The sequence below is a fragment of the Halyomorpha halys genome, unplaced genomic scaffold (assembly GCF_000696795.3).
Source record: "Halyomorpha halys isolate HHAL.00 unplaced genomic scaffold, Hhal_1.1 Scaffold2246.1, whole genome shotgun sequence".
NCBI classification, from domain to species: Eukaryota; Metazoa; Arthropoda; class Insecta; order Hemiptera; family Pentatomidae; genus Halyomorpha; species Halyomorpha halys.
The window spans coordinates 71198-84199 of NW_027109453.1; the positions used below are offsets into that span (position 1 = coordinate 71198).

The 13002-nt window shown below is 27.4% G+C and overlaps 2 protein-coding genes across 4 annotated transcripts in view; both read left to right on the top strand.

Moving 5' to 3' along the window:
* The window catches only part of LOC106691322 (methyl-CpG-binding domain protein 5/6 homolog sba-like), a 30344-nt gene extending 22083 nt beyond the window's left edge, over positions 1-8261 (top strand). For 2 of the 3 annotated variants that reach the window (XM_067047631.1, XM_067047633.1), the window contains one exon: positions 8114-8261. The gene's annotated coding sequence lies outside the window, so the exon portion shown is untranslated. Of the gene's footprint in view, positions 1-7736; positions 7878-8113 lie in introns of those variants that run through there. The other variant, XM_067047634.1, reaches the window with a different exon arrangement.
* Ipp (inositol polyphosphate 1-phosphatase) lies at positions 5121-11607 on the top strand (the record flags this gene model as incomplete). Its single annotated transcript, XM_067047638.1, has 6 exons — positions 5121-5161; positions 7737-7947; positions 8114-8366; positions 8453-8615; positions 9816-9897; positions 11350-11607. Coding segments are annotated over exons 1-6 (1008 nt in total), but the record flags the coding sequence as incomplete, so codon positions are not given.
* Positions 11608-13002: the final 1395 nt, after the last annotated feature.

Here is a 13002-nt window from a genome sequence, read left to right on the forward strand (position 1 = left end):
AAAGAGAAAAATTATTTTTTTAAAAATTTATTTATTGATATTTACAACTTTATTAAAATATATACAATAAGTAAATTTGATATTAGTTATACAATGTCATGATACGGTATGTGGAGAATCTACACATTGAAAGAACTCAAAAAAATTAAAATGCAATTAGAAAATGTTCAGTGCATTCTATCATTTACTTTTTACTGGTTTTTCTTATTTTCCTGCATATTCAAATGCTCTAAGGATTATTGTGGTGACATTTTTATATATATTTTTCTTTTTTTGCTTGACGAGTGCCGTGAATTTTTTTTTAACCTAACAAAGGTATACCGTGAAATTAATTTAGCCCAAGAAGAGTTCTGTAGCTAAAAAAAGTTTGGGAACTGCTGATTTAGGTAACCCAGCTTCTTGGCCACTAAATTTACATTTCAAAAAAATTTAAAAAAAAAATATTAAAAAAATGTTATTCTATCGATAAGTTATAGAAATATATATATATAAATGTATGTGTGTTTTATATATACATACATTAAAAAAAATATATACCTGTGTAAATAAAATATAAATATGTAATACGCTTTAAATGAAAGAAGAAAAAAAAATGTTAACTTGTATTTGTTCCTAATTGTAGGAACTTATTTTTAACTAACTGTTAAAAGATGCAATTTATATGTATTATAGTTTTGTAAAACATGTTTAAAAAAATTAGCAAGTATTTTTTTAGTGTTTTAATATAAATGTACACTAATGTAAATATAAATAGGGTGTGGTGTGGAAGGTACCACTTATCAAAATAATTTTTTAAAACCTTTATTCCTGATACAAGTCCATGATTAATTTTGTTTTTCTTATTTATCCTCCCCTCCCCTGCCTTTATTTAACAAATTTATAATCAACTCTTGATAAATCAAATAATGGTATGATTAATTATGAGTTATCAAAGGACTATACATGTTGACTAGGAACTCTGAGACTATTCGTAGTTAGTTCTATTGCCCAGAATGCCAACTATGAGTTGTCTCTCATATTTAATTACTTGCTGCCATAATATGGATTTATAAAAAAAAAAATTAAATTTTTTTCAGTGTTTATTAACATTTTAGGGATCTGTTACTAAGCCCTACAACTTTACACACCCATCTTAATCATCACAATGCTTTAACCTGAATTATATTTATCCGGTGCAGTCCCTCAATTCGGGGTTCTGTAGCCTTCTAAATTCTCCTGTAAACTCATATTTTTTTGAGCCGAATATTTTATGTAATACTTTATTTCAAAAAACCTAAGGCACTGTTCTTCTTAGCATAGTAGTCCATGTTTCATATCCATAAAGAATAGTTAGAACAATAATAGTTTTGTAAATTTAACTTATAAGTTTTTGGACAGAAGGCACGAGCTAAATCGAGTTTTGAAATTGAAAAACAAGCACTCCTTGACTTTAACCTCACATTATTTCCTCATCTGATTTATTTAATATAATAATACTAAATTATATTATGACACTTGACATTCTCTATCAAGCATGTCAGTGCTCATAGATAAATTTCATGTAGTGTTTCATCCACTGGTAATCACCCTATGCCTTTCTTCCGTTCCAATGACATATCTCTACTGCTGGATTTTTTTAATCAACGCCATGTTGTTTGATTGTGATGGACAAGCTCAGTTTAAATAATTTCTAGTGATCCTTCAGTGGCCATATTTTTTTTTCCAATAGTGTTTAATAAGTGTATTTCTTAAGGAACTGTTCTTTTTTCTTGTTTTACTGCAACTGGCGAACTAAGGATTTATTGCTCGGATCAAATATTTTAGAACAAGCTCATTTATTTAATCCTTCATATGTATTAATTGTAAAAATGATTTAATGAAATGGTGAATTTCTTACTTTTTTTTTTTTTTTTTAAATGAAACTTTTTTACTGACGTTCTATAACTCAAGAAAAAAAATTATATGGGAGTAAATTAATTTTGTGATGGGAACATTTTAGGAGAAACGGAAGTGGTGAGAGGGGGTGCAATGCTGGTCAATTCCAGCAGGAAATTTTTTGTGTTATAATAGGAAGAGGAGCTTAACAATTCTGGTAGTGCCTGCCCCGACTTAGTGAGATCCTTTTATCTCATGCTTTCCTATTACAATATAAAACATTTTACTGCTAGAATTCTATTACTGCTGTTCTATTTTTGCAAATACAGCAGATAAAAAAACTACGAAATGAGTTTGCATTCTAGGCAATAATGCTAACTTAAGTTATCTTATAATTAATAGGGATTTAATGTGTTAAATGAAGATTTGCAAAAGTTTGAGGAAAAATTGGCATTTTTATGCTGTTTGCTCCTTTAATTTGATGAGGTCAAGTATAAAAATTCACATAATGTGAATAGTTGTTTTATTTTGACATACATATAATTATTTTGAGCTCAAATTGTTTAATAATTTCCTTAACTTGAAGAGATCAAACTTTTATTTCGGATTGTCCTCTTTGTTTAAGTTTGAATTATCAAGAGTCGACTTTATATATATGTATGCATATGCATACATATATATACGCACATCTTAGATTACAGTATATTTGCTTAAAAGGGATAAAATAAATAATTTATAACAAAAAAAAAATGCTTATGTGTGATTTCAGCTTGCTTATAATTTAATAGATTACATAATATTAAAGTTAAATTTATAGAATTTCATATTTTATTTCCAATTCATTATTTTTTTATGATGTATTTTTTTATACTCAAAATTGTCATGAACTTTGTATCTGTTTAGTATACTTTTATCAGTCATGACACAATTACGTAAATGTCTTTCTAACATTATCGGGATGATTATGATCATAGCGATCAGGCCTACATTCATTGAAAGCTGCTTTTATAAGAACATATAAATATATATTTGAAACTTTATCCTTCATATAATGTTAAGACTGGACTATAAATAATAATTATAATTATTTCTATTTAAAAAAAAAGTTTATGGTCATAAACATCCTCTTGGGCTTAAATGTTTTAAAATTAAAATCAGATACATAGGTAGGAAGAGAAAAATAAATATTTCGAAAATTCTTATAGCAATTTAGTAAAATTGTGTTTCTAATATAGCAATGTATAAATTATAAAATAGATATATGTATATATATTTTATTAATATATCTTAAAAGTGATAACAATGCTGTATGGGCTGTACCAAATAATGAGAATATATTTTAGGTACATCTCAATAATGTTATAAGTTTTATTTATTTATTTTTTTAAAATACCTAATCCTCCATTTTTATAAACATTTGGAGATTCAATTCTATCAAGGAAGCAGTCGAGGTATTTAATATGGATTTTGATACTTAGTCATGAACAAGCCCTGGGTTTTTATGCAATTGTTTTTTAACCATAGATAACAGATGCATATATTTGCACAATTGGATTATTTCAGTTGAATAACATTTTTAAAAAAATAATTAATTAAAATGTAGCAATGAAGACAAAATACTGATACAAGTAAGATAGTCCAGAGCGATCTAAGAAAACTCAATTAGTGATCTAACTATTTATATTGAGCCAACGTTTCGCCCCATGTTTTAGGGCTTCATCAGGGCTAAAAAAGATAAAAACACTTAAATGATCTAAACATAAATGAAAAATTAAAAAGATAAAGATGTACAGAGAAACGTAAAAAATTAAATAAGAATACTAAAAGATTTTAGACAATGGAAAAAATAACAGAAAAAAGAAGAAATATAAAATACAGTACAAACTAAGAGGGGGATAAGAATAAAGGAAAATAATGAACAAGATAGGAAACATATCTAAGGATGGAAGTGAACTGTTGACAGGATGTATATAGGGAAGTAGTGGGAATTAACAGTTAAAATATGTTAGACTTGAAAATAATTTTAATGGGAACAGTATTAGAAAATTAAAGGAAATATTAAAAATAGGCAAACATTTAATTATAATTTACATAATAGGGGGGGAAGAAATTATAAATACTTAAATATATTGTAAAAAATAAATTATATGTATTCACAGATAGAATATACAAAAGAGATAAAGTTAATAGAATGAATACATTAAAAATACTGACTTCTGTGAAGTTGATCTCCCACCCTCTAAATTATTTGGAGCTATGGTAGGCCCCCTAAGAGTTCTAGAGTTCTCAATTATTTTCAAAAATAGTACTGTTGTTTAAAATACGAAGAATACCATTCAAAGATACGCCTGCAGCTTAGACACCCTATAACTCTTTTGTACTTTGATTATCAAGGGTAATTGTTAGAACTCTTAATGGGGCCAACAGAACGACCAAAAAATTATATATTATTTTTCCAAAAAATCGTGATCGAAAATTTTCACTGAGAAGTGTCGAAAACTAAAAAAATCTTTGGATTTTAGAAAGGTGTCAAAGTTGCACAAAAGCCGCGCGTATTTTTAATTGGGATTTTTCGTGTCTTATAAACAACAGAAATGTTTCTTAAAATTATTGAGAACTCTAGAACTATTAAGAGATCTCCTCTAAGTGTGAAAATTCTGGATTAAAAATTGTTTGTAGTGTTTTGGGAGTGTAATTAGCCCCCCTCCTAAGAGTTTTTAACGATTACCCTTAATAAACAAAGTGATAAAGTTTCTAGCAAAAGAGTCATAGGGTGTCAGAGCTGCACAAAAGTCGCAACTATTTTTAATTGGGATTTAATTTTTAATTTGTATCATAAAAATTTAAATAACTAATTGTAGGCAATTTTTATCAAAATCATTTTAGAGTAAAACACATTCTTCGGCTGCATGGCTCAGCTACATTTTTTTTTTCTCGATCCCTCTAAAACAGAATAAAAAACAATAAATTAGTGGATGCTTTATTATGGGAAAAAAGAATAAATCATGTTGAGTATTACCTTTTACTACCTGTGGTATTTTAAGGTTACCTGCAATACTTATCTGTTTATTGTGAAATGTCCATTATGTATGGTCCTACTAGTAAAAAAATCCGGAGGTGAGGGGCCCCTCATGTTGAATCAGCCCCTAGCAAAACCGTTAACACCAAAAAAACAAAATGGTGGCGTTCTAGACTATAAAGGAGGTATCTGTCTCTTTAACGGGCGATAGGGGGGAAACTGGCATCTGAGGACAAGGAGTACGGTAATGGACAAATTAGAGGAGGGTAAAGATCATATTGAAGTGAGGTATAATTATCACGTGACTAAAAATAGGTGCGACCTAATGGCCACGTGAATGCAGAAGAATAATGCTTACCCATCACGTGACTGCAGAAGATTACCGCTTACCCATCACGTGACTAAAATTTCTTACTGGAGAAGGTAAGTTTTATGAACTGTAATCGTGACCTTTTGAAGCAACGGTCCTAATGGTCGCGTGACTAGATTTTAACATTTTCACAACCAGAATCAATCCAATGGCAACGTGGCTTTAAAGGCTTATACTTTTAAGTATGGCCTAAAATTTGTTTTAAAGTGACAATATTCTCATCTAGTTAGTGAAAAGTTAAAATCAAAAAGGGTTGAGGGAAACTGAAACATTTCATAATATTGAAAGATCGTTGATTGAATTTTTTTTTTTTTTGATCATACAATACATAACGAGTAACAATATATGATAATAGAATAAAAAAAAATATATATTTTTTGGTTTCATCGCCTTGGTTCTTTTATCTTTCTTTATATACTTAATTAATTTTTTTTTGTAAATCCCTCCTTAAATAAAAGAAAGATGGTTCGGTTGTAGTAAAAACTTTAATAGTAATAAAACTATTCAATGAGAGCCAACGTTTCGCCCCTCGTTGTAGAGCTAAAAAAGATACAAACAACTAAACTTATGTAACAAAGAAAGAGAATAGATAATGTGAAATAAAAGTAAATAGTGGTGTTGCTAAATATGTGAAAATTTATTTTAAAAATCAACAAAGTAAATTAAATAAAATATATGAAACTATAACTTTCCAACAATTTTGACCGGATTTTCCAGCTCTAATAAAATATTTTACTTTTCTCAACTATATAACAAAATATAAATAAATAAAAGAAAGAAGGTCTGGGTGCAGTAAAAAAACAAAACAAAAAAAACAAAACAAATAGTAATTAAACTATTTAATGCAAGCCAACATTTTGTTCGGCTTCATCAGATACCAACAACTAAAATAAAGTAAGAGGATACATAGCATGAAATGAAATTAAACTAAAGTTTCCCTAAATATGATTTGAAATATGTGAAAAGTATAAATAAACAGAAATTACATGAAGGTATTAAACAATCAATGAAAACGGATATAATTACAAATAAAAAAGATATATAAAAATACAGAAAACACTAAAAGGCGGAAAAATAAGAATATAAGTCAAGAAAAAATTAAAATAATGCACAAGCAAATATTTTGTTCATTATTTTTTTTTAGTGTTTAATGTATTTTTACATTTATTTTTTATATACTTTTTTATTTGTTATTATCTACGTTTTCATTAATTGTCTGATACCTTTTTATACTTTTCACTTTACGTCTTATTTTTATTAATAGAAAAAAATTTATATAAATTTTAAATCATATTTAGCCACACATCAGTTCACTTTTATTTCATGTTATCTATTCTCTTTTTTAGGTAAATTATATTAATTGTTTGTATTTTTTTTAGCACTGATGAAGATACAATCTACTACGTGGGCCGAAACGTTGGCTAGCATTAAATAGTTTAATTACTATTTGAGTTTTTTTATACTGAACCTCTTAATTTTATTATAGTTGTAAAAATCCGGTCAAAATTGTTAGGAAATTATAGATTCCTTTCCCCTCAACAATAATTGTTGGAAAATAATTTTTAAGTAGGATCAGTGACGTTGCTAAATCAATTATTGTTTTAAAAACGTCACTGCTTCTACTTATTTAGAAATTATTTTCTTCCTATTCACGTCAAAATTAATTTTGATTTTAAATTCTATCGACTGATCCTCAACTAATATAAATTCTTTTTAATTGAAATATTGAACAATTAAATATATTAGACAAAATAGAGAATAGTACTAAATATTTATTGATTCATAAGGCAGTACATTTTTTTCAACTAACTTTCACTTTTTTTGGTGGATCTTTTCACTTCTTATTGATTGAGGAAGTTTAATCTTTTTTTTTGTTTTATAATGTTGCTTTGAAATCTATTTGATTATTTTTAAAAATATAAGATTTGAAATATTAATTTAAAGATAGTTAAAATATAATACATACAACTTTTATTACAGTAAGAACTATATAAAAAATGGTCTAAGGATTTAATTATTTGGTCAATTCTTTACTTTAATCATAAACCGTTTAATAAAGCTAATAAACTAAGATGAAGTAAAGAGCTTAGGTTATTTCAGTTTAAGCATTATCTAAAAACGTACATACATAACTCAAATCTAAACTCTTTTGTGACAATTTGATATGAATATGGCGTATTAATGTAACTAAATAAATATATAATTTGTTTGAACTCAGTTCTATAAAGATATTTCTTATTCCATTACGCTAAGATTTATTGATCGCCTCCTGAATAGATTCAGTCGTGTTTTACATCCCCTTTCAATACTTTTACCAATGTTGTAAATTTTTATTAGTTCTTTATTTTTAGTTTTCTTTTAGCGTTTATTCATTTGTTTGGGGAAATATTGAACCCATCCATTCATATTTTTTAATACGAATGTATGGATACAGTTACATGAAGGATATTAAAATATAAAATTTAAGTGCTTTTAATTATTTAACTACTTTAGGATGAACACAAGTGAGTTAATATCTGCCCTCATCGCAGCTTCAGAAAGAGCTGGTAATATCGCTAGAATATGTAGACAAGATGAAAATCTTCTTTCCCTCTTGGTTCAAGAAAAGAAAGATTCTGAAAAAAATCCTAGGTTCACTACTGATTTTAAAACCTTAGCAGATGTTCTTGTCCAAGAGATGGTGAAACATGACCTGTGCTCTCAGGTTATTAACAGTTAGATGAATAAATTAACATTTTAATAATTTTAAATATTGTTTAATTAGTCTATAATAACATGATTTAATTGTAAAAGTTTTAGTTTAAAAATCAATTTTCTATATAAGTCTCATTGAAGCCTCAGTGAAACTCATATATTGTTTTAATATTTAGTTCCCATTATTGTATGGTCATATTTATGGAGAAGAAAACAATCAGTTTGTCTCGGATGGGGAAACGATTACTGTCGAAGTAAAACCTACTGCAGAAGAAACAGCCAATCTCTTGAATAAAGTAATAGGAAATTTCAAAGCCAGTAAAACTCTCTCTGAAGCCTTGTATTCACCGATAACAGTTCCTAACAACATTATTGAACAAGAACTTCCTCAGTTACCTGATAATCTAGGGGTATGGATTGATCCTATAGGTGAGATATGATTTTTCTACTTATTTAGAGGAATTTAGCTTCCATTTTACTTTAGTGATCTTTTTTTTCATTTTAAAATGATATAGATTCTACCGCTGAGTATATACGTGGTGGCTTAAACGTGGAACAGGGTTTTATTCTTTCTGGGCTTCCTTGCGTGACTGTTCTTTTGGGAGTATTTGATAGAGATTCTGGTATTCCTCTGATTGGAGTCATAAACCAGCCGTTTTACAAGGAGGAGTCAGACGGGTTAGTAATTTAATCAAAATTAGTAGATTGTGTCATTGTTTTTAAAGAAGTTTATATCTATTTGAAATATTTCATTTTATGTATTAAAAAAGCCAATAACAAAATTATCATGAATATTATTTTATTTTTATTTTGTGTCAGTTCATGTTATTCAGTATATCTGATAATTTCAGAAACTGTCAGTCTAATTTAAAAAAATCTTTTTGTGTTAGTTAGGCTGTTTATTATAAAAAGATAAGTAAGTTAATTTCTTGACAAATATTTTATGTTTCATAACTTGATTACTCAATTTTAATGTACTTTCTAGCATTTAACAATTTTTTTTTACCAAATGTTTAACATTTATTAATTTTATAACTTTTTAAAATAAAGTTTTGTTTCTATGTTTTTAAATTTGTATCCAAGTTAAGTCTCCAAACAATCTTTACTATTTCTTATAAAATCCAACATTTCGGCCATCCTTAAGGACAATTTTAAATATAAATTTACAATTCTTCCCAAGTGATTAATTTCAGTCAAATCACCCTATTTTGTCACTTTTCTGATACATTTTAAAACATTTAATTACAGATTAACAATTATCACACCATATTTTTATTAATATATTAAAGTTATAATATTATCAAGTTAATTTGCAATCAAAAGTTTTAAATTTAATGGAAAATTGACAAAATAGGGTAATTTGACTGAAATTAATGACTTGGGCAGAATAGCCTGCAAAATTTTTTTTTTAAATATTGGATGTGGGGTGTAGATTTATATTTAAGATTGTCCTTGAGGATTGCCAAATTGGCCGAAACTTTGGACTTTATAAGAAATAATAAAGAGTGTTTTGAGACTTAACTTGGATACAAATTATTTTATTTAAACAATAAAAACCATTCTCAAGAAAGTGAAAAGATTATATATTAATTTAAAATAAACTAAAAAAATACTCAGTATTAATACAACGAAATAATGTAGAAGTACTCTTATTTTCCAGCACATTGTTTGACTGCCTAAGAAATGATGACATTTATTATAAGAAATTAGTGCTTAAATGTTCAAAATAGATTGATATAACAGACTTTATTTAAAATAAAATTAGAATGCTGCTAATAGAAATGTATTAAATTTATTCTGATAAAAATACATAGTCATTAATTCTTACTTGACTATTATTGTTGATTTTGAAGAGCATGAAAGTTCAATTGTTAATAGATGGAGAGGGCGATATGTCTTTGGATTTAGTTACAATGGTTTAAAATTGTCACAACCTTCTACTGAACTCATAAATACAAAGGTAATTAATTTTATATTTAATTACTTGTTAACATTTTAAAAGATTTAATGGATAATCTGTGGGCTTCCCTCAAGTGTTCCAGTAATTGGATGAGTGACTTGCTGAAAAAAAGCCACTTTCCTTATGTCTATAAGGGGTAATTATCAGCTTTAGTTAAGTGAGGCCTGTTGGAGTCAACTCACACCAACCAAATGGATTAATTGTAAATTATTGAATAGCCAGAGTGTTTCCTTATTATATATATTCAATCACTTTAATGTTATTTAGAATTTGATGGGTGAAATGTTCCATGGGATGGATATTAAATTAAATTGGCACAATGTTTTAAGATTACAACGCTGATTTTGTAAATTCTGTTTGTTAAATTCAGAAATAATGTGTGCCCCGACACATTATACACTTTTATAAATATTGACAACAAAAATAATACACTCCAAAGGACTCCTTAGAATGTAGATGTTCTACAGTAAAAGGAGAAAGTTCATTGTTTATAAATACGCCATTAAAATTTTTTAGGGGTTTTGGAAAAAAAAAAAAAATGTAAATTCTTATCAGTTGTTCCTTGAATAGTTTAAGAGGAGGAAGAACACATCTATTTTTTTGCTATGGTAAGTACGCAACTTTTTAGAACATAACAGGGAATATTAGACCCATTTAGCTTTCACTATAGTATTTTGAAAGTTACATTTTCTTTGGAGCACTGCTAAGTTTCCTGGGTTATTTCAATGTAATTTTTAAACTCCGAATTTATTTAATATGTCTTTAACCAACTATTTAACATTTTTCAAATTTACTTATATAATCAATGAGCACAAAATAATATTGCATTCGAATGAGCCTGGTTTCGTGAACTTACTTAACCAATTGAAATTACTAAATCAATTCGATAATGAAAACTGATGGCAAAGAATGCAAAAGTCAAGGGAAATAATTTTAACAAAGTCATGACAAGAAAATTGGTTTGTTTGAAAAGGTTTGAATAAAATATTTGCTTTTTCCAAATTTATTATTTATTTTTTTATTTTGGCTCAACTAAAAAAAAACTAGATTAATCTTATAAATCATATTGTTTTATGAAATTTGATATGAAGTTTATGCTATGATTACAGCTTTTTTTAATCATTCTTAATTTTTTTTCTAATAGTTTATTTATTCTATGTGTTATTCTCGGTTTAAAAAAAAATTTTTTTTTTTTAAATTAAAGTGTTAAAAAAACATTTAAAATAAAAATTTTGTTTTTTTGGAGTAAATTGTTTTTTCATTAATTTTTTTTATGCTCCCTATTCCATTTATTAGATGAATAAATTAATGCATGATATGTGTATCTTGTTTTTCCCAATAAAAAGTAGAGAAATAAAGTAACTGCAAACACATTTGGCCAAAAAGCAGCAACTGGATGCTGTTATGTTGTGGGTTAATACTCTTAAATGTTTAAATTTGCTAACGTTTTAGGTGATTGCTGTTAGTTCATCAGAAAAAGAGGAAATAAAAGAAACACTAAAACAAAATGGTTATGAAATAGTTGAAATAGCAGGTGCTGGATTCAAATTATTAAATATAATTTTGGGCCAAGTTTGTGGTTACGTTTTAAGTAAACCAACTTCATATTTATGGGACATCTGTGCTTGTCATGCAGTTTTAGAGTCAATCGGTGGAGGAATAATAGATTTTACTAATTTGAACCCGATAGAATATAAAGGAAAAAAAGAAGTAAATTGTTGCAATTCCGGAGGAATAATTGCTTACAGAAACACAAATATTAGAGACGATATAATAGAAAAATTAAAATAAAAAAATTCAGGTGAGTCATCACAGGAAAATGTGAAATAAAAGGTATTTGAAATATTAAAATATCCAAAAAATATTTTTTTCTTGTTATCTTAATAGTATTATATTTATTTAAGTTATTATAGTGCTTTATTTAAATGTTAAATATTTAAATATGTTATTAGTATAAATGCTAAGTTTATTAAAATCAGGGGGTTAGGATTATAATTTTTTAAAAGGATTCCAAGTAAGTCATTTGTCCAGATTTATTCCAAGGTTGGGGATCTTTTCTACAGCAATAAGTGGAATATTACAGGATACTGTAGGCCATTCTGTAGGTTTATGACAAAGGTGGTTTGATAAGATATTTTAATCCTCCATTCTTCAAGGGTTATGATACAATTATAAATATAGACATTTAAATTGGGTTTGAAGGTATTCAATAGGTTTATGCTACTCGAATTGCTTTCAACTTTGATTAATAGATTGTACATTAATACCCACCTAAATCAGTACTTATTTTGAGTCAGTTTATTCAAAAAACCTCCTACCTGGGTTTGTTTGCCGCCTCACAGTAGGTAAGAGAGCAGTTGTGGGCTAGCACAGACGTTATTGAATATTTAAATATATTGTTAAAAAACTGATAAAAAAGTTATAACAAATGACTATTTGCTTGAGTTAATAAGCAGTTAAAGGTCTGAAACATTTTCCCTTTTTTCCATTTCATTTGTTATTTTAGAAACTGAGTTGTATTAACAAACTAACTTAAATGATTTACTGTGTTTTCCATAATTATGAGAGATAGTTGACCGTGGATGACGTACTAGGAGATGATGGTCACCAACTTATTTGTGTTTCATTTTGACTGCATCCCCAACTATCATCTCCCAGTACTGTGTTTTTCATTATTTATTCAATTTTAATTTTCTCCATTCTCGGTTTATTCATCTCTCTATTATATATATTAAAAAATGTTTATTGATCACCGAGTAATATTTTGTTATTTTTTCTTATAAGCCCCCTCTGGGGCCTATGGAGGATAGGTTACAAGAATGGTTAGAATCTCTTTTACTGCATTTGAAATGCACTATAAGAGGGAGGGGAATGAGGAAAGGGATAAAAAATGACTGGAAATTGGAAAAGTGCATTGCACCTGCGGCCTGATGATGGGGCTCACCAGGTTTCGACCTTGTAATATTTTATTTTACATATGATTAAATTAAAATTGAAATGCTGGTTTAAAGACTTGAAATTAATTTTTTTCCTGCTTACACTATACTGAAAAAATAATACAAGCCGAACTACAGAATACATGTAAATAACAGTTATACAATTTGA